The sequence below is a fragment of the Aspergillus flavus genome, chromosome 6, assembly GCF_009017415.1.
Source record: "Aspergillus flavus chromosome 6, complete sequence".
Lineage (NCBI taxonomy): Eukaryota > Fungi > Ascomycota > Eurotiomycetes > Eurotiales > Aspergillaceae > Aspergillus > Aspergillus flavus.
Window position 1 is genome coordinate 1950944 of NC_092410.1, and position 23328 is coordinate 1974271.

The 23328-nt window shown below is 48.4% G+C and overlaps 10 protein-coding genes across 10 annotated transcripts; 7 read left to right on the forward strand and 3 right to left on the reverse strand.

The window, feature by feature from the left end:
- Positions 1-11: 11 nt before the first annotated feature.
- On the forward strand, positions 12-2291 carry F9C07_1763487 (Alpha/Beta hydrolase protein). The gene is made up of 10 exons (XM_071508373.1): positions 12-556; positions 646-886; positions 965-974; positions 1032-1033; positions 1088-1176; positions 1229-1267; positions 1329-1458; positions 1512-1748; positions 1822-1856; positions 1927-2291. Exons 1-10 carry the CDS (start codon positions 343-345, stop codon positions 1950-1952), a joined length of 1023 nt encoding a protein of 340 aa, XP_071367808.1. The 5' UTR covers positions 12-342; the 3' UTR covers positions 1953-2291.
- A 412-nt stretch (positions 2292-2703) lies between these two features.
- On the forward strand, positions 2704-4794 carry F9C07_2235687 (arrestin or S-antigen, N-terminal domain protein; the record flags this gene model as incomplete). The annotated part of the gene is made up of 5 exons (XM_041293906.1): positions 2704-2916; positions 2981-3094; positions 3151-3363; positions 3471-4043; positions 4093-4794. 5 exons carry the CDS (start codon positions 2704-2706, stop codon positions 4792-4794), a joined length of 1815 nt encoding a protein of 604 aa, XP_041149154.1.
- Positions 4795-5811: 1017 nt separating this feature from the next.
- Positions 5812-9592, forward strand: F9C07_2205068 (uncharacterized protein; the record flags this gene model as incomplete). The annotated part of the gene is made up of 3 exons (XM_071509596.1): positions 5812-6164; positions 6244-8479; positions 8507-9592. The coding sequence occupies 3 exons, from the start codon at positions 5812-5814 to the stop codon at positions 9590-9592; spliced, it is 3675 nt and encodes a 1224-aa protein (XP_071367809.1).
- Positions 9593-10079: 487 nt separating this feature from the next.
- On the forward strand, positions 10080-12218 carry F9C07_8547 (putative AIF-like mitochondrial oxidoreductase; the record flags this gene model as incomplete). Its single annotated transcript, XM_041293905.2, has 3 exons — positions 10080-10644; positions 10705-10894; positions 10952-12218. 3 exons carry the CDS (start codon positions 10080-10082, stop codon positions 12216-12218), a joined length of 2022 nt encoding a protein of 673 aa, XP_041149152.2.
- An 88-nt stretch (positions 12219-12306) lies between these two features.
- F9C07_2169358 (RNA polymerase I subunit Rpa43) lies at positions 12307-13959 on the reverse strand. Its single transcript, XM_041286832.2, has one exon. It carries the CDS (start codon positions 13820-13822, stop codon positions 12572-12574), a length of 1251 nt encoding a protein of 416 aa, XP_041149151.1. The 5' UTR covers positions 13823-13959; the 3' UTR covers positions 12307-12571.
- Positions 13960-14105: 146 nt separating this feature from the next.
- On the forward strand, positions 14106-15327 carry F9C07_8549 (putative membrane associated DnaJ chaperone; the record flags this gene model as incomplete). The annotated part of the gene is made up of 3 exons (XM_041293904.1): positions 14106-14150; positions 14241-14768; positions 14818-15327. The coding sequence occupies 3 exons, from the start codon at positions 14106-14108 to the stop codon at positions 15325-15327; spliced, it is 1083 nt and encodes a 360-aa protein (XP_041149150.1).
- A 1422-nt stretch (positions 15328-16749) lies between these two features.
- Positions 16750-17327, reverse strand: F9C07_8550 (uncharacterized protein; the record flags this gene model as incomplete). The annotated part of the gene is made up of 3 exons (XM_071511786.1): positions 16750-16907; positions 16943-17038; positions 17144-17327. The coding sequence occupies 3 exons, from the start codon at positions 17325-17327 to the stop codon at positions 16750-16752; spliced, it is 438 nt and encodes a 145-aa protein (XP_071367810.1).
- A 55-nt stretch (positions 17328-17382) lies between these two features.
- On the forward strand, positions 17383-18250 carry F9C07_8551 (INO80 complex, subunit Ies4; the record flags this gene model as incomplete). Its single annotated transcript, XM_041293903.1, has 2 exons — positions 17383-17798; positions 17863-18250. The coding sequence occupies 2 exons, from the start codon at positions 17383-17385 to the stop codon at positions 18248-18250; spliced, it is 804 nt and encodes a 267-aa protein (XP_041149149.1).
- A 681-nt stretch (positions 18251-18931) lies between these two features.
- F9C07_8552 (uncharacterized protein) lies at positions 18932-19292 on the reverse strand (the record flags this gene model as incomplete). Its single annotated transcript, XM_071511787.1, has 2 exons — positions 18932-19024; positions 19191-19292. 2 exons carry the CDS (start codon positions 19290-19292, stop codon positions 18932-18934), a joined length of 195 nt encoding a protein of 64 aa, XP_071367811.1.
- A 594-nt stretch (positions 19293-19886) lies between these two features.
- F9C07_8553 (SPRY domain-containing protein) lies at positions 19887-22578 on the forward strand (the record flags this gene model as incomplete). Its single annotated transcript, XM_041293902.2, has 6 exons — positions 19887-20695; positions 20800-21026; positions 21081-21211; positions 21263-21509; positions 21559-22074; positions 22135-22578. The coding sequence occupies 6 exons, from the start codon at positions 19887-19889 to the stop codon at positions 22263-22265; spliced, it is 2061 nt and encodes a 686-aa protein (XP_041149148.1). The 3' UTR covers positions 22266-22578.
- Positions 22579-23328: the final 750 nt, after the last annotated feature.

The window sequence follows — 23328 nt, forward strand, 5'->3', positions numbered from 1 at the left end:
CAGACCCATGTTTACATTGTTGCCCAGAGTCCATACTCATATATCTAGGCAATTCAATAGCAGAAGGCCTTTAGCAGCTTCTCGCTTTCCAGCAACCTATTATAAAGCGCATACGTATGCTAATGCTAATTTTTCATGTTTCACCATAAACCGCTGTTCCGGCACATCGATGGCTCATGCGCTTTAATCTCAATGCCTTAAATCCATTTCTCAATCTTTTTGGCCTGAGGCACACATCTTTAGGTTCCAGCAGCTCTTTAGGTTCCAGCAGCCATTACATCATCCCGCAATGCCCACCCCCCAATAACATCATATTCCAAACAACAGCTAGATACATAGAAGATGAGATGCGCCGTCGCTACACTGCGCGCAGATACTAGGTTTGCCAGCCTGAAGCGCGTCTGCCAATACCATCGGTTCAATCATCGAATCCCTCGTGGGTTCCATTCATCAACTTGTAGATACCAGCTCCCTGAGGGCACGGGGTCTGACCCACGGCTGGAAGGGCTGGGGAAAGTCATTGAGGATGAATATGCGGTGATTCGGGAAGTTTATGGTCAGTTGTTGTCAATTCTTTCAAGCGCTCAAAATTGTGTCTGTATACATGCAAAGAAAGTGTTCATAACCACTGATTCACTGATTTAGATACCCCAAAGCATGCCATTGTCCTAGCCCATGGGCTTCTTGGATTTGATGAATTGCGCCTTGCTGGCCCTTACTTTCCTGGTGTGCAATACTGGCGCGGCATTAAAGAGGCGCTGTCAGTGAAAGGAATTGAGGTCATCACCGCTACAGTACCTCCTTCAGGCTCCATTGAAGCACGTGCTGAGGAACTAGCAAAGGATATTGCTGCTGGTGCTCAAGGGAAGGCTGTTAATATTATTGCGTATGTTATACTTCCTCGCTTTCTTTATCGATGTCGAGTTTTGGTAGCCCTTCGATTTCTTTAGCTAACTCAGCGCAGTCATAGCATGGTAAAAAATATCCAACTAATACTTAAAGAGGACATGCTCATTCACACAGGTCATTAGGGGTGAGACATTCATGTCAAACGGAATAGTCCTTTACATATTGATCCATATTCCAGAGGGCTTGACTCCCGATATATGATCAGTCATCTGCAACCGAAGGATTTTAAAGTTCTATCTCTGACGACTATTGCAACTCCTCACAGAGGTCAGTGGCAGCATAAGTATGAAACAGCTCCTGTCGGCTAATCAAGCCGTAGGATCCGCAGTTGCAGATTACATTCTAAAGCAAATCGGCGGTTAGTTTGTCTGGCGCCCTGGTCATAACATGTCGAAGAAACTCATGATATTGATCCATAGATGAGCGTCTTGCTCAGGTATATTACGCTCTCGAACAAATAAAGTTTGAGACGGGTGCTTTCTCTCAGCTGACACGGGATTACATGGAAAAGACGTTCAATCCTACCACTCCCGATGTCGAAGACGTCAGGTATGTGTTTCTCGTCACTGTGGGTTAGTTAGCGTAAGGCTGAGTCGGTGCAGATACTTTTCTTACGGGGCGTCCATGCAGCCAAGCTTTTGGTCTGTATTCCGCCTATCCCATAGATACCTTGAGCAGGTCGAAGGCTATAATGACGGGCTAGTCAGCGTTGCTAGTAGCAAGTGGGGAGGGAAAGACGGCTATAAGGGAACCCTCATGGGCGTGAACCACTTGGATCTGATTAATTGGACTAACAGAATGAAGTGGCTGGCTGGCAAGATCACGGGGAACAGGCGAAGGTCTGTCTAATAGTCTTCTGTTCCCAACACCCGTTTGGTCGGCTGGGGTAGCTGACGTTAGCGTGCGGTACAGGTTCAATGCTATCGCGTTCTACCTTGCCATTGCAGGTATGTAACAAACATTCAAACGTGTCTTGAGTATCTGTGGCTGACGGACTGGTACAATGTATTGGCTCAGACATGCTTGCTAAGGAGGGTCTATAATGTGGTTGTGCGTTACGAGGCTGCTGAAGAATCTTGGTGCCTAGAGTATATAACCCACGGAGGGCTCGGATCTGGACTACTTAGTTCATTCTGAAAACTGCCCATACCCAATCAGAATCATTCAGGGAGGAAGTCATGACATATGCTATCACTGGTCTATGTTTGCTGTCAGAGTCCACAGTAAGGCGCTTAACATTTCAGGGAAGGTGGCGGTGCAACACTTACATGCACGGTGTGTGGGAGTGGCTTAGCGGTCGGCAATGACATTCAATGGACGGGCCAGACCCATTAAATTGTAACCAGACCCTTGGACGATCTTTCCATTGATAAAAGCATTGAGACCAATCGGAACCTTTAATAAAGACTGTTGAATTGTACAGTATGATCTAAGACGAGCTATATTAAATAAGACCGGTCTGGTCTACGCCTTTCTGTTCGCTTCTCCTTCTCTTTCTTTTACAGTAATCAATACGCGCCGAGACTTTGGTGAACCGCTGCCCCACGCCCGCTGTTCTTGTCCCTGACTTTTAACGTCATTACCCCCCTCGTATATCTCGTAGGGCTTGCCGAATTTCCGCCCCAACTTCTTTGGTTTCTTTTGATCCACACAATATTTGGTCAGCCTTGATAAGAGTCTTCAACTACCAACTGAGGATTCTGAGTTTATAACTATTTCTTCACCTCCATCTAGAAACTACTGAGACGGTCCATTAGAAGAGTGGTGACCCCTCGCAGTCGAGGTGTTTCTGCAATGTCTGCAACCCTCTACATCGACAGGCCGCACACGCACTTCACCAACCTCGATTTCCTCACGGGCAAGGTTGTGGTAAAACTGACTTCGGAGACTCAAATAAGTGGGATCCAAGTTAAACTGGAAGGAGAAAGTCGAACCCGCCTCTCGGGACCGCGACATCCGCACCATGAGCAATCTGATAAAAAGCGCACCGAGATTGAGGTTCATAAGGTAAGGCGCTCCTTTTCTTTCCTTTTCTTTTTCGCGCTTCTGCCGTTACTTATGGATCGGATAGATCTTATACAAAGTCCTCAATCTCTTCCCAACCCCGGCTGTCTTCAATGAGAACACTCCGAATACTGTTTGGACTTTTGCTGCGGGGACTTACGAGTATCCCTTTCAGTTCAAGGTAGGCTAGACAATAGCAACGGTACATCATAGTGCGACGTGCTGATTTTGACTTAGTTTCCCTTCAACAATGCATGTAGCTTTCAGAATAGCATGCTCACCAATCTCAACATTAGTGGTCTCAAAGTTGAGGTAGCTCGCGATACACATCGACATGTAAAGAAAACACTGCCTCCATCATTGAGTAGCTTCCCTCAAATGGCAGACATCAAATATTACGTCAAAGCGACAGTAGTTAGGCCGCAGTTCTACAAGGAGAATATAAGGACGGTATGTGCAGGGTCATGGAAAGATGGAAATCAAGCTTCGAACTTGAATAGACCTCATTATGAAATGACCTGAGGTGAATTTGCTTGGAAAAGCTGACTTTATTATAGATTACCAACATAAACTTTCTTCCCATCGAACCACCGAGGACGGGCAATCCGGGTGAAGAAACATATGCACGACGTCAACATGGATTTGCGAAATCCCCCAGCACATCAAAGATGAAGAGTTTGTTCCAAAAAGGCTCCAGTTCGTCTCTCCGAGATTCTTCCGGTGACTCGCCTCGCGTATCCGCAGATATCAGACTACCAAATCCCTCGATACTTACATGTAACGAACCAATCCCGCTACGTATCCTTGTCAGCAAAACTTCGGAGTCATTTGAAACGATATTCTTGCAGACACTGCAAATTGAGTTAATCGCCTATACCAAAATTCTTGCCCATGATCTAAAACGGAATGAAACAAACACTTCAGTCATCTTCAGCCGCAGTAATATGGCCATTCCACTTGGGAGAGGAGGCGATCCAGTCGGCACTGAATGGACTATCGATGCTAGTATGTGGAGCCACATACCTCTCCCGAGCTCGGTGGCACCAACCTTTGAAACCTGCAATATCTCGAGGACATATGAGTTAGAAGTGCGGGTTGGTTTGAGTCATGGCACTGTCGGCAATATGAAAGTACGTTTAGTCCCCTCTCCTCATAATGCGCATCCACTAATTATACAAGCCCCAACTCATTGTACTGCCGTTACGGATGCCTGTCAAAGTTTACTCTGGAATCTCCCCGCCTCAGGCGCTTCTGGACGCCATGGCTGAAAACGGGCACATTCAACCAACAGTTTCCCCTACCAAACCAAGCCGACCTTCTCAGGAAACCAGCGCACCGCCTCCGATGCCCCCAAGGCCTACTAGACCTCCCGCACCTCTAAATCCAGAGGATGGTTATGACGACGCACCCCCGAGTTACGAAGACGCAATGGCTGAAACTCTGAGTCCTGTGGATGGCCCCCGTCGCGAGTATAACCCACCAGCTACCTCCTCCACCGGAAGACCTATTGAATTTGGAACTGATCCAAGCACGCCAGTTCACTCGGGAAAGGATCCTGAGCCCCAAACGCCCTACAGCAACCGCGAAGCGAACTCGTCGTCTGAGTCTTTCGATATGCTTCCGTCCACTCCTCCTGAACCACAGACCGGGTCTCCCCCTACATCCCCCGTCGCACGGCAACAAAGTGTGCTCAAGATTCACAAACTCGCGGCTCTTCAGGAAGACAGTCCACCTCAATATCAGCCTGTAGCAGACCAACCACTGCGGTCGCCTGGAAGCCAAGCACAGCCAAGTTCATCCAGACCAGATGTTCGGGCTCTAAAACTAGGTGTTCCCAACAGGAAGCCTGTTCCCCGAAGTCCGAATTCCGGAGGTGCTTGATTTTCTAGGATCACACTTTCAAGGGGCTTCTTTTACACTTGGACGTGAACTTCCATCATTCAACTCAACTTTCAACAACCCTAGGGTCCTTGTTTGCGCTAGGGTAAGCGTCAGGAGCGACAATAGCAAGTAAACTGTTTGAGGAATTTAACACGGATAGTAAATGCCCCGAACAGCAGCAAAATGAGACACTAGCTCCATTGTTGCCTGTATTAGAGGATACACATGCATCTACAGGAGTTTCTAGGGGTACTTTCCTTTTCCTGTCTTTCCTTGTGAGTGTTCGATACCATATCTTCTCTATGGATAGGCCACTTAAGATACACCTATCTCTACTCGTACGTGTTATACATAGTAATTACGGAATATAATGCCTGTCTACATACATGTACTCCTATAGATTATACCATCAACTCCCTCCATATACCCCATCGTATAGGTATTATGAGCGACGCAGCAGCACTACACCTTTCTCACTAAACTATGAGGGGCTAGAGTACAGTTAGACTGAGAATCTCATTGTTTGTTTACCCGTCCATGTTTGCTTTGGTGCTACTGATAATCTTAAGTTGCGGTGAGTGATTTCGCAGCAGTATGTATTTGTGTTGGCCTTAGGCACTAGTAGGACGAATCAGGTCTAGGGCGATATTTCGGAAAAGTGAGCTTCTGCGTCTCTTTGTCGAGCTTCTCTTGTGTCACGTCACGCGCCCCATGAATTTTCTCCTGCCACAATATGCCCTTCCCGATTGATTCGCTGGCTCCATACTAATTCAATCGTCTCCAGCGAACTAAATAATCGGTTCTGCATCTTCTCCCCGTTGCCAGAAGACCCGAGCTGCTTGTTCCACTACATAAGTGTGAGAGTACCCGACGCGATCAATCTACGGAGCTTCTATCACACAAGAAGCATTTATTACAATTGCATGTTACATTGCCTCACTAGCGCTCTACCTCAATGATTTAATTTCAAGAATCTCGAAGAAGAAAAAAAAATACATTAATCAAACATTCCCCATCATGCGTCTCCACCTCATTATTCAACGCCACGGTCTACCCGTAACGCGCATTCTGTGGACGACCGCATCACCGTCTCTTTACGGTCAGAGTACATCGTCTGCTCTCCCTGCATTTGCGTCAGCTATTACCTCTTCACGCGCGCCTAATGCGCTCTATGCGAATGGTGGCTATACTATTGCTCAGCTCCTGGAAGATGTCAATGAGGTTGTTCCTCTTGAGACGGAGCCAGCACTGTTTGACAGTGAGTTCAGTGGGCAATGGGGACTTGAGGACTATGTAGTTGAAGTGGGGGGCTCCGAGTGTCTACATTTCATGGAGGTGGAAGGTCTTTTGAGAGATGGCGACGAAGTTTTGTGAGTATTTGGGCTCATCACACTAGGCTCCGACAAAGCGTGCATCACAGTGACGTTTACTTACACCCGGCTCATCAAGGATTCGCGCGCTACAAATATCCGACTTACGGGCTAGGCGACTGACCGGGCGGCATCAAATCTCGACCGATGGCAAGCACCTCATAGACGGTGTACCCTTTGGTAAGCCTTTTCTGAAACGACCGGTCTCCTCAAGACCTGCGATTACGATCCCTCCACGGAAAAGAAGGCGTACTACATTTGCGACACAAGATAATGTAGTCGGGTATCATGAGGAGGATACGGAGTGGGCTCTTCCGCGAATTCGCTCTTTCAAAGAACTTTCGGCTCTCAGAGGCGTCGATGAGCCTGAAACTGGTATTATGGATGGCAATGTGGAGTATAATGACGATGAGGATGAGGATGAATATGAGGACTACCATGAAAGCCACGAGGATACTGGCAATGGTACCGTTATTCGCCATCACGTCGATAACACTGAAGATGCCGAAGCATCAGAAAGCGACGCAGACGCATCTGATATCGATGCTAGAGACTTGGAAGATGAGTTAAAGGACCTAAAAGAGGATTTGGATATCTCGGCTATGCCAGAAACCGAGTCAACGGATGATGAACAACATGAAACTGAACGCAGAGGCTATGCATTACGCTCAAGGCTGAGTACCTCACATGCAGCACCGACTAAGAGTTCAGTTGCACAAGTCATTCAGGCTTCTTCAGAAGCACATTCCTTCCGAAGGGATTCAAAAGCTGTTAGGTTCAGTCAGCAAAAAGAGGGGTCGCCGATGCTTCCTTCCCTAGAATCTGCGATAGCCAAGGCACCGCCAGCTTCGGATTCAAACTCCGATTCAAGCGATAGTGCCAGTAGCTCTTCTTTGAGTGACTCCAGTAACACAGATTCGGGTGACGGCTCGAGTTCTTCAGACGAATCATCCTCCGAATCAAGTGATGATTCTAGCTCCGATTCAGACATTTCCACTTCAGAGTCGGAGGATGAAGAGATATCAACCGCACCACTCGTAGCCAACCCACCTGGCTATGGCTCCGTAAGAACGAAGAAGAGCAATCAACGCAACAAAATGCGACGAAGACTGTCAAAGTTAAAAGAGCTTGGTGCGTTGCCCGCGGAGGCAGATTTTGCTGCTCTGCGAGACTGGGAAGACAAGAATAAAGGCCAGCGCTTTGTGCCTGAAATTTCAGGTTCTAATAAAGGCCCTGAGATGGAAGAATTCGAGGAAAGACGGCAAAAGTTGCTCCGTGATATTGACTCAGGGGGCATCGATATTACCGATGGCACATTTTCCCCTCTAAAGCCGGTCGAGGAAAGCAACCAGTCGCAATCTAAAGAGCTTGCAAAGCAGCACGAAGCTACTGTGGAGGAGGCCGGCGAAGTCGTCCCAGAGCCAAAACGACGCACCCTAGATGTTGCAAGCTCTAGAAGGTTACTCTTCGGCTCCCTTGGTGTTAGAACACCGCGAACCAAAGAAGACGAGGAAGCTACTCGAAAGAAGCTCGCAGGGAAGGCGAACAATTTCGTTCCTCAGAAGAAAGTGTCTGATGAACTTACAGATGCCCCTGAAAGTGACCTGGACGAGGACTGGGAAAATAAACTCATAGTTAGAGCTACTGAGTGCGTTTATGATGACATACAATTGACGGCGCCTCCTTTTCCTTTCGAGCAGCGTTGGGATTACGAAGCTGGTGACCTTATCAGACAACGAAAAGGCTTAGGAAAGAAGAGGAAAAGGCGCCAGCAACTCCAAGTCTACGATGAGGAAGAAGGTGATTATGGAGGTGGTGAGGATAGTTTTGTCGACGATGATCTGCATCACAACTACGATGACTCGGAGCAACTTTACAGCGAGGCAAACGATCATGAAGCTGCGCAGATTGCAGAAGAAAAATCAGATGATTTGCCTTCAGTCCCAAGTGACCCAAGCTCTCTTCGCGACCTTGTTGAAGACGACTTGAAATGTGGATGCGTACTTGCCTTTAAACAGCTGGATGTGTCTAAGGCCACAAATTGGCAACCCACCGTGACCGATTTTCGAGTTGCGGAGATACATGATGTGTATGATGATGGGACCCTCAATCTCCGGCTTGCGAAGCGAGACCGCAGACAGGTCAAAGAAATAGAACTCGAGGAAGATGGACCTCAGTATAGTGGGTTTGAAATGCCGGGCTATGAAGACGAAGGTGAAGATGACGGCTTCAGGGAGATGTCCTTTGCCGATCTTATTGACCCGAAGCTTCTTCGGCCTGCAGAACTTGAAAAGACTAAGCAGACCAGCAAGTCAGTACATTGAACTCCTTTTACTTTCGAGTTGCCTCGCGATCACGCGCTCACCCGACCAAGCTCCCCAGAGTTATTTCCGCGAAGCCCCAGTCCGGCTACAAACCAACCTGGGATGTCCGGCGGGCTTACAGACTATGAACAAACAATCAAGGAATCTAGCAAGCTGCCTAACAAACTGGATCCCGAGGTACCGACAAGCAGTATGACTGATAATATACATACTTCTATAGGTGACGCCAATCCTGAGATAAGGTCACCGACGTTCGATGGGTTCCAATCTTCTAGCCCAACGTCAGGGCAGCCGCTGAAGGCTAGCTTGTATGATTCTGACAGCAGTTGCTCCGACCCTCACTCCCTTGAGGGAAAAGATGTTCAGTTTATGTCCCACTCTTCTCCGCCTCCCATTCTTCCTGATAATTTCTCGTCGTTACCCCCATCGGATGACGATCTGCAGATGCTTAGCACCCCAAGGAGTGAAGTCTCGTTCAGCCGCCTGATGGACCAGCTGTTCGATGGCAGCAAAGAGAAAAGTAGCTCCCCTTCAATAAAAAGGGAAGTGAGTCAACTCCCGGAAAGGCCGGCCTCTCGGTCATCAACTGGTTCCGTCGTTCCCAATCCGGTTGACAAAATTGTCAAAACTCCTGAAACCCGGCGTCGACGTAGCTCTCAGAAGCAGAGATGCAGCATTAAGGAAGGAGACACAACACTGGATTATGTGTCTGCAGTGGAATTTCCTTCTTCACCTTCTCCACGCCGATCAGGGAGGGTGAGGACGAGGAAGTCATACCCGTCGCAAGATGATCCAATGGTCAGCGCTGCCATGGGGAACGTTCCACAGGGCAAGCAGAAGATCTCAGGCACTCATGACTCCTCGGCGCCCCAAGGAATAATCGACTTGACTCAATCCAGCCCTGCAGGGTCTCCCGGAGGCAGTGGCCAGGATTTTTCTCGGACCCGTCGGCTTTCTCGAGGCCCAGGATGGATGCATAAGGATATCTCCGGCACCCGCAGAGAAACCAGGTTGTCATCGGCGGGGCCAAAAGTACAGGTCATGAAAGAGGTCAGTATCGGTCCGTCGCCGCGGCGGGGAAGAAAGCGGAGGCCAAAATCCTAGATGAATGGCTCCCTGATGTTTCCTTGTTGGTTTGTGTACTCTTGCGCCATAAGGGGCTAGTGTTAGTTAGTGCCTGGCACCGATGGTTCTAGACCCTAAAGGCTTGTATATGTGTATATGTGTTTATGGTATGGTACATATGAAGAGATATCCTGTGTATAGCTTACGTTATCAAAGTCAATAAACTGCCAAAAAAGGGTAAAGGATGACGTTGATGACGTCTGACAAAACCTGGTCGCTGATTGGCTGTCCGTTTACGTCATGGCCTTGCTATCAATAAATGAATCCATGAATTAATCCAAGACATGAAAGCAGTTGCTATGAAATAATCATGACCCAGGCAAGAGAAAGATGATCTAGATCACGACACTCCTTCCTATAAGCTTTAGAACATCCATTTCCCGTGCGGAACTCTCAGACATTTACTAGATAGACTACAACCACCTAAGAAGGTACTCTTCTAATCCATTGGACTCGCCCAATCCTAATGCACGTACCCCTCTCTCGCGGGGCACGCAACAGCTTCTCATCGCCTGTTTTCTACTCGCTATCCTCTCCTCGTCATATCCTCCCTGCCTCTTATTCTCCCACCACCCCCCGCTGCCGTTGTGGTTGTCGCAATTCTACTACCTGTTCTTGCTCGTGCTGCGCTCACCCAACTTCACCACGCCGCTTCACGTCCGCTAGGTCATTGTCATCTTCTTTTCCTTGCTCTAAATCTACCCCATTGCCGTCTAGACATCTCTTACTACCTGCCGAGAAAGCTTCCATTCATAGTCGGCCATTCTCTTCAACTCAATCTCGTAAACTCTTTCACACTACTGCAAAAATGGCACAAGAATATAAACTCAAGGATATCTCGTCCCTAGCGGACATCAAAGAAATGGACAAGGTGGAGTCCGAGGTGGAGGGCATAGAGGATGGTAAGGTCCTGGTGGTGAACTACGAAGGTCAATTTCATGCCATGAGTCCTAAATGTACCCATTACGGAGCTCCGTTGAAACTTGGTGTTGTTGCTCCGGAGGGACGGATTACTTGCCCGTGGCATGGAGGTAAGTCTGCCACGTTCTGCTTTGGTTGAAAGGATATTGTGGGCTGATTAGCATCCGTAGCATGCTTTAATATCAGTACCGGTGATGTTGAAGATGCACCCGCTCCCAAAGCTTTGCATAAGTTTGAAGTCTTTGAGAAGGATGGTGCGGTCTATATCAAGGGAGAGGAGTCGACCATTAAGTCCGGCCAAAGAGATCCGGTTGCCCGGTGCAGTGCTTCCGCTCCGGAGAAGTTGGTCATTGTGGGAGGGTAAGTCCTCTTAACGCATGCATCATTCCCAGTCACAGTAAATCTAACCCCAGGCAGTGGAAGCGGTACTTTTGGTGTTGTCGAGGCCATTCGCGAGTTGAAATACAAGGGTGACATAACCATCATTTCTCGAGAGCCCAATCTGCCTATTGATAGAACCAAGTTATCCAAGGCTCTGATCTCAGATCCTTCGAAGATCGAGTGGCGCCCTCGTGAATGGTACGAGAGCGTCTCCGTAGAGACCGTCACTGATGAAGTGACGTCGGTGGACTTTAACAAGAGAACTGTGGCCACTAAGTCGGGCAAGACATACCCATACACTAAGCTGGTACTTGCTACTGGAGGTGTGCCACGCACTCTCCCTGTGGAAGGCTTCAATGACCTAGGCAACATCTTCCTCCTGCGCTTTGTCACCGATGTACAGTCCATCCTCAAGGCAGTAGGCGAGAAGAACAAAAAGATCGTTGTCGTCGGTAGCTCATTCATTGGTATGGAGGTGGGTAACGCACTCGCCAAAGATAACGATGTCACCATTGTCGGTCAAGAAAAGGCCCCTATGGAACGCGTCTTGGGTGAGGAGGTCGGCCGAATCATTCAAGGAAATCTGGAGAAGGCGGGTGTCAAATTCAAGCTGCAGGCCGGCGTTGCGAAAGCTACACCTTCTAGTTCGGACTCCAGCAAGGTCGGCGCAGTCCATCTCAACGACGGCACCGTCCTCGGAGCCGACCTAGTCATTCTGGGCGTCGGTGTACGTCCAGCTACCGACTTCCTTAAGAACAACCAGGCCATTACTCTAGAGAATGACGGTTCAATCAGAACTGATGAACATTTCGCCGTCCCTGGTCTAGACAACCATGTCTTTGCCATCGGTGACATTGCCACATACCCTTATCATGGGCCGGGTACGGATCTAAAGGGCACTCTCACTCGTATCGAACACTGGAACGTTGCGCAAAACGCCGGCCGCGGCGTCGCCCGCGCCATTGTTCATAGCCTCGCAAACTCAGCCTCATCGCTACAATCCCTGAAACCGAAGGCCTTCATCCCAATTTTCTGGTCTGCCGTGGGGGCTCAATTGCGGTACTGCGGTAACACCCCCAACGGCTGGGATAGCCTCGTTTTGAAGGGCGAGCCCGAGAACGCCAAGTTTGCTGCGTACTACTGTAAGGGCGATACAGTGGTCGCCGTTGCGACGATGGGCATGGATCCCATTATGGTGAAGTGTGCGGAGTTGATGCGCCGGAAGAATATGCCGTCTAAGTCGCAGATTGAGAGTGGTGTTGATGTCTTGAAAGTAGGATTGCCGGAAGGTGTAAAGATTTAATTAACATAGTTTTCTCCAATAGTACAGTTTGTTGGTTGTTCTTAATTCATAGGTGAGCTCGTTGGTTGAAACTGTAAAAGTTCACAAGACTTCCGTTTTATATATATTGTCAGCCCGTTGAACCCAACGTTTGTCAATCGGTTCAGCTTTGTATAAGAAGTTCAACACGCCGATATATATCTTCCGTAAGGGTCGCATATATAATTCCAGAATAAGTTTTGATTTCTCCCTCTAACGCCCAACGTGATAGTAATAATAATATAGAACATGGAATGCTAACTTCTATACACAAACACAACTTAATTGAATTTAATCGAGACGGAGTAAGCCCAGAGTTAAACTCGATTCATAGATCATTTCTCCTTCTTTTCCTTCTTCTTAGACTTGGAGGATTTGGATTTCTTCTCCTTCTCAGCCTTCGGCTCCTTGGTCTTGCTGGGGGTTTCTGGTTCTGGGATAGCAGCGACTGATGGCGCTGCTAGTGCGCCGGACATGGAAACTCGGGGTTCTTGGCTACGTCCCCTCCGTGGGGTGGCAGATGTGGTTAAGATACCATTGCGCTCATCTTCAAGCACTCTGGCTTCCTCCTCCGGGGAGAGCATCGTGCCCTCAATGCTAAGAAAGCTGCGATCGCGCTCCGAACCGGGAATGACGTCGACATCGACGACCCGGAAACGGACAGTGCCGCGTACACGGTGACCAGATACAGACTGGAAGTAGCCCTCTGCGGCAGATTCGTCATCCTCAGCATTGGCTTCTTCGTTGAGGGTGTCGGAGACGGGGTTTGCCAACGAGACGGGGTTGAAATGCTCTTTTTCTTGATCGAAGGAGGCAGACGGTTCGGATTCGTCATCTTCGGATGTGGTGGCTGTCTTTTGCTGGTCTCCGCTGACGCTGCCTTCTTCACCTGGTGGGACCCATTTCCAGTTCGAAGGGAGTCTCTTGCGTTCAATACCGACGGAGAAGAGGTTGAGCACAACGGCGCCCAGGAAACCTTCAGACTGGACGTTGACCCATCCTTCGAGAATTTGACCCCTTTGTGGCCGAAAAACCAGGAATGTCGCAGTCAGGTAAACGTACAGCACGCCGTATTCGCCTGCTGTCTTGGCGAGAGTCAATGGTTTTGGATTGGGATCTGCGGGATCAGAGGACGTATATGGGGAAGGCGGGGTACTCGATATCGAGGCATCGGAGTAGGCCAAGATGACACCTTGAAGGGGAGCATAATAAGTAAGGAGGAGAGGGGAGAGATGTTCCGCCAGGAGGGAGGCTTTAGCATGAGTCGGGGAAATCGAGATGGGCGATAGAGGAAGATAGAGCGTTGCGGTGGTCAGAACATATGGCGAGTCTGGAATTGCTGCTCCTTCTGTGTCGGCCTGTTTGCTCTTCGTCTTATCCTTGGACTTCTTGCTCTTTTTCTTCTTTTCAATGTCATGATCCGCGGTTTCGTCGGCTAATTGGCTCGATTCATGCTTGCGCTTCTTCTTTGACGGCGATGAGGATGATACGTCCTTGTTCTTGTGTTTGCGCTTGCGCTCTTTTTCTGGGGATGGTACGGCAGCTGGGACCCGCTCTGAATCTATTTCCATCGCATCGACGGCCATTGTGTTCGATAGTGGCGCAACGGGTGCGCCTGTGGAGTATCTTCGAGGATCGATATCCGATGGATTTTCAGATGTCGAAACTTTTTTTTTTTCTTTTCCTTCTTTGCTCATGTGGAGAAATGGAAGGCGGTGTCTAGGGCGGTAAGTTTCAAGGCAGGCGCCAAGTCGCAACTTCATGGAAGAAGACAACATACGATAGTGCTTCATGGCGCTAAACTTTTGTATAAAATTAAAAGTAGTTGATTTCCCGTGCTGCCTACAAGCACGGGACTGAAATATCTTCATGGCTTCTCTTTTATCTTTTGCTGGTTGGGCATTTCTACCAAATGTGAGTGTTATCTTTACCTTTGCTTGTCTCTAGGTTCCCGTCGACCTCCACGCAGCATGTTATGGCCATTACTGACAACGTAGGATATAGTATGCGACTTCCATAGTTCAGAATATTTACTATGGAATTACCATTCGCGCGGGTGAACCTCGACCCCAACCCCCCTCTCCGCGCTATGCCCGACATCGCCGTCGCATCTTTATTCTGGTCGTGACAAGCTATCTCCTTTACACGCTCTACGAGACATTTCATCGGGTTCAGGCTGCCGGTGATTTTTACAAAGCACTTGGGGTCTCTCCATTGGCCGATGATAGGACTATCAAATCGCGATTCCGGCGCCTTGCTGCGCAGCATCATCCAGACAAGATCAACCAAGGGGATGGCATTCCTTCCGACGACTACTTTGTATATTTGAAGCTGGCGCAAGATACCTTACTGGATCCTGCGAGGCGGTTTGCATATGATAGATTTGGACCCGATGTTCTTGGCTGGAGTAATGTCAAGACTGTGCAAGACTTCCTGTTTACAGGGTTACAGCGGTCGATACCGCAGTATGTGGGAGGATTCGTGACCATTATCATTTTGAACTTCACCTGGTGGTCCAACTGGGGCCGTTATGTGAGTGATTATCTTTAGATGCTGCTTGTCTCTTCCTAACCGTACACAGTGGCGCTTCTTTACTTTTGCTGCCTTGATCACTCTTGAATTAGCTTTGACCACGCAGCCAAGAGCTTTATTCTTCCCTGCATCCTATATCCCTGTAGAGCTACAAAAATTGCTGGGGATTTCTACGAAGACGCCGAGCTTCTATCTCCTACCATTTCAGATCTTGACCCTTGCGCAACGTGCCTCCGTGATGCTGCATATCTTTATTTCGCAGGTGACACCGCCCGAGGTCAGCAAAGGGTCATCCTCCGCAGCGGGTGAGCGTATCCACCCGCAGACCATGCAGCGCCTCGCGCAATTAGCTCAGCTCTCTCGGGCTACAGACGGCGAATCGACGCGGCTGTTGCAGCTAGGATTTGCGCCATTCAAAGGCGATCGAGAGAGCGTTGCCACGCTGCGCAAGGGCATGAAAGAGGGGTTAGTCCTGAGCAGTGTACGGGCTAGTTCGGGGGTGCAGCAAGCTGTCGGGGAGGTGATTGAACGGAAAAGACAAGAAAAGAAGGCCGATTAGCGCTGGAGTTGTGGGTAGGCGGTTTATTGTACATGGATTCAAGTAGTTCGGTAGTATTATATCCGATAAGCTCATTATGGGTCACGAACTGTTCTGGAGTTTGATATTCTCACTGTAGATGGGCACCATAGTAATAGTTGATATTGTACATCGAAAGATTTGAGGTGAGATGGGAGGTGAGGCAATTTTGCCCCAACTTGCAGGTTCACTGGACTCGGATTAATATTGAGCCCTTTAATTCCTATCTCGTTCAATTACTTGAGCGAATAACTCTCGGCGGTTGGGGATTATCAATGGGAACGGATAACCCGGACATTAAGCCCGTTTCCCGGCCATTGCGCGGTTTTCTGATTTAGTAATTCAAGTGCCTTGTGTGATTCTGTTCCGTTTGTGGCGAACCGGTCGGGAGGGATTTCTTGGTTCAAGTTCTTACTACCTTTTTTACTTAGTACTAGTCACGTAGGTACGGGTAGTCGTTTTAGTTTCCTGAATAGGCATCATCATATGTGCCCCCAGTCATTTTGGTCTATCATCTGACAACACAAACATAACGGATCTTTCTGTTCGGTCCACTTGGTAGTGTAAATATATCGTCGGTGAACGGATGATATCGCTTCGTCGTCTATATATCGGGTGTTATGTCGAGTATAGAAGGTTTGGAGAGGTGTAAAAGGCTATGAATGATCCATCGGTGATGGAAGTTAGGTTAGGTCATACCCCGAACGAAGTCTCAAATACTTCTTTCAATCCTTTATACAGTAGGTCCTTTCCATCCTTTGGATCGGTAATTACCTGTTAGAAATGAATACCCGTACTCCGTACCTGCGAAATAAACCCGGACGGAAGCGGTGGAAGTTCGTGCCAAAAAGTCTACCTCACTACTAATAAGCGGGACTGGCGATCCATAACTCGATCGATGGGAAGGGAAAAAAAGCTGTGAATTGTAAGATAGATACGAGTCCTATTATGAATATACGGTTCGTTCGTTTTCGTTTTCTTTTTTCTCTTTTCTTTTTCGTTTTTTCTTCCTCGGTAGGATGGATATGTAAGTATATTACTTTCAATACTTTCGCACTTCTTTCTCACAGATTGTAGGATGAATGGAATGACTTAATTTAACTCGGCTGAGCATGGGGAGGAGTCCACTTTCTCTGTCTAGGAAATGAGACTATTGTTCATGGATATTAAGAGGAAGGCAAAGCGCTTATTAAATCCAGTCAGTTAGCAGAATTAGAAATCCATCAACAAGGGTACGAATTAAAAAAAAAAAAAAAAAAAAAAAAAAAAAAAACCATGAAATATTAATAGATACGTATACTAAGAATATGTACAGTGTAGGTATAGTGAGTAGATGAGGTAGTATAGAATGAATTAAATTTGAACGTCCCATACAGTCAGAAACACCCGAACGATGACGTTTCCTCAATCCCGAGCCACGGAAGCCACGCGTAAGAAACGGTACGAGACGCGAGGGCGGTAAATTTTCTTAGGGTGATCGGTCCGCAGAAGGTTCAGCTTCTCGTCTCCTGGACAGTCACTGGACTGACCGCACAGAACAGAGAGAGCGTGTGAAAGTCTGGCTGTTCCCTACTTAGTAGACGAGATGAACACACACCAACAATGAAACCACCACACGGCGCATCCCCATCCCTTTCTTCCATCCCCCGTCCTTTTTCTTTCCCTCCGCCCCTCTCCCTCTCTTCCTCCTCTCCTATCCTCTACCATCCCGCTTCATCATCGTCACTATCTAACCGGACTATGTCACTCGTGCCTCGCTTCTCTTGTCTCCATCAGCCTTGTCAAACTTTTGCCTCACCCTGACCAAGTCGCGCCGCCGCGTTTGACGTCTGGAACCACTTCTCCAGCCAACCAACTTGTCCGTCACCCACGTCACAATCGCCATTTAAATAATATCCAACTTTCTGCCTTCCACCAACACTGCCACTCCGCGTCTCAACGGCTTTTACTTCCCCTTCACACCCGTCGGGTCTAATTGTCATTTCTTCTACCCTACCCTTACAAAATCGCTATCGGCAGATTACCCATTGAGCTGAAATGCCCGCTGCTACTGCCACCAACGGTCGCTCCAGTCGGTCTGGGCCCTCTTCGAAAGGGGTCGTCGTCCTCAAGCTCTCACCGGACTTGTTAAGTCGCTTTGCCAGTCCTCCTCCCCCAGAGGTAAAGGACAGGAAGAAGAGTATCATCAAGGACGACGAGTCTAGAGCCGACTCCCCCGTCAAGGAAAAAGAACCTTCCTCCCCGGCGTCATCTTCCGTGGAAGCACCTATCCCTCCGTCCGACAATGCATCTGATGCTGCATCTACACCTGCCGCGGGAACTTCGGCTGCTGACACCCCCCGTCGCAAAGGTGTACCTGGTCCCAAGCCTGGAGCCAAACGAGGTGTGAACCAGATAAGCGAGACAACCCCTAAACCGAGAGGAAAGCCTGGTCCGAAGAAGAAACCTAGACTGTAGGTGTTTGTTATCTCCCTAGCTGGCACTGCAAACAACACATGCTAACTTGGGGACGAATAGTGATGACGGTGGCTCCGAACCCGTCAAGATTGCACCATCCCATAGGTTGGGGCCCAAAGCCAACACCGGTGCCATTAATGCCGGTCTTCGCGCCCTTGATCGTTCGGGGGCTCCATGCCGCAAATGGGAACGCAAGTCTTTACAACTGAAGAGCTTCACTGGAATACAGTGGCAGCTACCGACTTGGCGAACTCCCCGACCTCAGAAAACAGACGACAATGGCGAAAGCAAGGAGTCTGTCCTGGAGACCGGTGATAGCGATAGCAAGGCGAATCAAAGCGCTAGCGGGGTTCCTAGCGAGAAGAGCAATTCTGGTGATGGAGACCTAACCCCGGTCCCTCCGAATATCGCAGAGGCATCTTCGCCTGCCATTGCTATGGCCGCATAGGCTCAAACCCATAATTTGATTCAGCCGTCATCCTTCGTGTACATTATTTTCACTCTACATTTTTTATTTCCCATGGTTTCTGGAGCGTTGTTTACATGGTCAACCTTTGTATGGTCTGGATTGGCGTTTGGGAAGTTCTATCGTTCGCTCCCATACTGGGCTACCTCATTTGTTCGCTGTCATTTCTGGCCACTGGCAGAGAATTTTCACCCACTCCTGGCTTTGTCCGCCTGAGTTTATCCGCTCAATCGCCTTTTGATTTGTCTTTGTCCTTCTCTAGTTCTTTCTTTGTACTATTATGTTTGTTGGATCTGGGATTTTACGCAAGATCTGAGTTAACCCCTCTACCAAGGTCATGTGGGGGATGTTTATTGTATGCAGGAAAACGTTGGGAATAGATTTACAGATGCAGCCGGGGTTTCTTACTCGAAGTATCAGTAGGATAGGCAATGGTTTTACAATTCAAAGTGATTCGCTAGAATGAACTAGTTTTAGTATTGACGTTTTTCGATCGACCGATTCTGGAGTTCATTTGTTTTCTCATGAATGTAAGAGATGATAGTCGTTTTTCAATCCATTGTTTGATGTAACATCTCATCTGGAACTAACCCGAAACCCTAGCCGTCTTGGTGGCCGGTAATTGTAGGAGTGATTGCTGACCAGAGAGGGACAGATCAGCTGCTAGCATAAGCCGGATGCTGGATGCATCTCAGGAGGGGGTCTCAGCAAATCATGCTGGATTTGCTGGATTATGTGAACACTGTCGGAGGAGTTCTGTTGCATGGATATATAGTAGTATATGCTAATGCGCTTCATGAGTACTCTAATCCCAGACCCAATTTAGTAGAACCATAGCTGGTTAAATGGAAGGTAGTACTAGAGGGTTCCCCTCATCTCTCCCTTGTCAGAAGAGCAGTAATAGTGGTAATAAAGTACATACATCACGGAGGTCGATGTACCTATGAATACTCTTTTCTTTACTCTTCTCCAGAAGCTCTGGGCGCCCCGTGCTTTTTCCCTTCCCTGCCCCCCGCAGCCACATTCCTGTCATGCCATCATGTTCCTTTTCCTCTTAGTAAATGAATAGACTGAAACTCGTGGCCCCGTGACTCTTTCCCTTGTAGTACGGAATCAGACAACTTCCTGAGGCATTATTGTCTCTCCTCCCCTTTCCCGTCACACAAGACGCTTCCTGAATTCCCATTCTCTGGTCTTTTCCCAACTTCGTTGTAACTGCGATCTCAGTCTTTCCTGGACTGTGTGGTCTCATTACTTTCCCAAATATTTCGACACCGCCAAGAAATCGTCCTGAAATACTTGTTTATAGAGTCAACAGCGAATATTAGGCTTCTGGTTGTTGTGCTCCACTGCCGTTTACGGAAAACCAAGTGACCCGTGGCCGAGAGACCATAACCCAAAAGAACACAGACAAAAGAGCAAAAGAAGACGCAAGAAACAAAAGAAGCAAGTTATCAATAAACATTGACAAATGCTACGCATTTCACTATCGTCATAGTCATTCGAGCTTCGAGAGCCGCTCGCGTGAGGGTGTTGTGTATGTTCGTCGACCCTCCCCGCTCACTACTAAGTACCCGCCCGCCGTTGGTTTTGGCTCCATCCAACGAACGACTCCAATATGACCGATGCACCATTTCCCCCGTCCGGTGGAGCTCGAGGAGCTCCTGTAACCACCACATATTCCGGCCCAAGCATCTCTACCATCCCCCGTCGTTCATCCTACGCTTCCGTCCTGTCTGGAACTGCGCTCTCGCCACCAAGCAACAGTGGTCCGTTCTCCCAACTGCTTACTTCGAACTCCACTTCTTACCCCCCACCATTTCATCCCGACGGCCGCCATCTGAGGCCATCCGCAGACGTGGATGCAGACATGCAGATGAACTCCTCATGGAGGATGTCGTCCGGCGATACACTTCCTCCTTATTCCCGGAAATACGCCAGCTTCACTCGTTCTGACCCCTTCCCCCCAAATCCCGGCAGCTTCTCCGACGCTGCATCGTCTTCATTTACACCATCATACCTGCGCAACTCCAGGTACATCTCCCGCCTCGATGCAGCCCGTCGAGCCAAACTGGCGTCCCAACGGGATACAGTTTATTCTTCATCAACGTCGAATCCCATTTCTACCTCCTCCAGTCAGGCGAGCTTGCCGCGTATAGCACCATCCCATCGTGGGATGACCTATGATATCATCGAGAGGGAACCTCCTGGCGATGACGAACACGTTATGCCACTTCCTTCACGGTGGAACGACGGAGACAAATATTCTGGCCTGGAGCTCACAAGTGGGGGATTGGAAGTCCGGTATACCGGCCCAGTCAATAAACACGACCATGAAGCTGCTGCTGTGCGTGCGGATAACCCGATGCCGCCGCAGTGCGGGATCTACTATTTTGAAATTACGATTCTATCCAAACCTAAGGAAGGGTATGTTCAAATCATTTTAGAAGGAGATGATTGCCTTCCTTTTTTCCTTCCATTTCTCTGTCCGTATTTTCTTTCTCTTTTGGGAGATATACTCACTGTGACAGAATGATCGGGATCGGGTTCTCCAGTAATAAAGCGTCGGTTGAGCGTCTCCCGGGATGGGAGCAAGAATCCTGGGCGTACCATGGTGATGATGGCAAGTCATTTTTCGGTGAAAGCCAAGGGCAAGGACGACAATACGGCCCTACCTTTGGTGTAAACGATACCGTGGGCTGCGGTGTCAACTTTTCGACGGGATGTGCATTTTTCACTAAAAATGGCGTATTTCTGGGTAATGACATCTCGGCAGGCGAAAACCTCAATAAGGAAAGCTAACGACAGCTAGGAAATGCCTTTCGGGAGTTGCGAAACCTGAAGGTCTACCCCTCAGTGGGGATGAAAAAACAGCCTCCTGTGCATTTGGCGGCGAACTTTGGCCAACATCCGTTCATGTTTGACATTGATGGCATGGTTAAGGTGCGTAGCGTGCATCTTGTTGGCGGTATGAATATAACTGATCAAATACAGAAAGAGAAATTTGCCATTCACTCAGAGATTCGTGCCACCAGCACCGCTAACCTACAGCCACCCTTAGATGAGTCTGCCTTGCTCCAAGAACTGGTTGCACAGTTCCTGGCTCATGACGGATATGTCGAAACGGCTCGGGCTTTTGCAGAAGAGGTCGCTGCAGAGTCGGCGGCGCTGCAAAATGGGCGTGCGGAGCCACTGAAGAAGTATGAAGTAGAGGAAGATGTTGAAGCGATCAACCGGCAAAGTGCGGCGCCCCCGACTAAATTCAGATAACTTGCACTAACTCTACGCAGAAATCCGAGCAGCGATACTAGATGGCGATATCGACAAGGCACTGAAGTATACTAATGCCTATTACGCCAATGTATTGCAGAACTTCCCTCATATTCACTTCAAGTTACGATGTCGGAAATTTTTGGAAATGATGCGTCGATGCAACGAGCCCTCCTGGGCTGCATCGAGGAGAGACAAGCCATCTAATGGTCTTTCTGACGGCAGTGCCGTTTTTGACGAGGAGATGGAGCTTGACGAACATATGCACCACGGTGGCGGCTGGAACGCTGATGGAATGGATACAGAAGAGCCTGAGAACGCTGCGAAGTTCAACGAGCTCCTCACCGAGGCCGTCCAGTATGGACAACAATTACGTCTAGATTATCCGAATGACGAGCGTGGAGGGAACAAGAAGATGCTGGATGACATTTTCTCGCTGGTGGCGTATCCTGATCCGATGCAGTCAGTCCACGGGCATTATCTGGACCCTGCAGGCCGCATTGCTGTTGCAGAGGAATTGAATTCGGCAATTTTAGGTACTTTCCTCCGATCATTTGTTGTTCGTGCGAAGTGGATCCCGACTAACCTACGTGTAGTTTCACTTGGCAAATCATCATCGGCTGCTCTGGAGCGGCTATACCAACAGACAGAAGTGCTGGTCAATGAAATCAGTGAAGAAGGAGGCGCTGGGGCGTTTATTAATGTGCGAAATGATTTTCTACTTTGAATCCTTCAACAGCATGTTTGGGACTGATTACTTGATTATTCTGTGAACGTGGCACATGAAGACTGGTAGCCTTTTCTTTGTCTATTTTCTTTAAACACTTTTTCCTTTTCCCGGAATGTCTATTGGTGGCCCTGCGCAACTCCTCTGTCTTTCCTTTCTTATTTCCCGGTCAGGCTGACCTGATCATCGTCCTGAGATACTTTTGAGTTTGCTGTGTTCATATACACAGACCTAGATAAGTATGTCGCTACAAGTACATACAGTAGTGAGCCATGACTGGTAATAATTTTTCAATCCAATTCCAAATTCAGCCGATAGAGTTTTTCTTTAGATTTTTTTTTTAAAAAGGCAATGTGCGTGGAGGCGCATACGGGTGATGATCCGGAAGAATTACCATGAGTGGTGAATTGTGATATCTCGTGTTCCGATTTCTACCAGAGTCACTCCACCCGTGGCTGCACATCAGTGACGATCTGGGAAGGCTTGCTACTAAGTTGGTCTAGTCGGGTCCATCGCCTGCCACTAACCTGGCCTGTGAGCATGCTTATGTAGGTCGGAATCATGTTGCGTGGTTTCATGACAACTGTGAGGCGATGAGTGGTTTCTCTCTCTTTTCCTTACATCCATGTGTCTCATTAAGTGAGACGAACTACTACAAGTGGTACCGTTGCTATTTTCGTTCCTCCGGTATAGTACCTGCAAGTAATGGTAATGTAAATAAGGCGAGTGATACCCACTATCTTCTGCGTAACTCTTGAAATATTGCGGGTAAAAAACCGTGTGTGACTGTAACTCTTTTTATAGCCAATCAGCGATCTGATGGAAGCCTTATCGACAGTCTTCTCCGCCTTTTTTCTCCCTGCCAAACAAACTACTTCACTCGTCCCAAGTTACCTTTCCATTCGTAGTTTACGACTGTCAACTAACAATAGCCATTGGAGGTTTTCCTTTACATGGCTTTTCAACTGAGTTTTATGGTGGGGATGTACTGATCTCATTTGCACCCCTCATTGACCCCTCAGATCCACTGGGAGTCGACAGCTCAGCTCGATGATTTGGCGCC

What these genes read in the sequence shown, in the direction of transcription:
- F9C07_1763487 (XM_071508373.1), top strand. Translation starts at nt 343, where the DNA reads ATGAGATGCGCCGTCGCTACACTGCGCGCAGATACTAGGTTTGCCAGC. An exon ending in TATTGCAACTCCTCACAGAG is followed by an intron (nt 1,177 to 1,228) that starts GTCAGTGGCAGC and finishes ATCAAGCCGTAG; the next exon opens with GATCCGCAGTTGCAGATTAC. An exon ending in CATTCTAAAGCAAATCGGCG is followed by an intron (nt 1,268 to 1,328) that starts GTTAGTTTGTCT and finishes ATTGATCCATAG; the next exon opens with ATGAGCGTCTTGCTCAGGTA.
- F9C07_2169358 (XM_041286832.2), bottom strand. Translation starts at nt 13,822, where the DNA reads ATGGCCGTCGATGCGATGGAAATAGATTCAGAGCGGGTCCCAGCTGCC.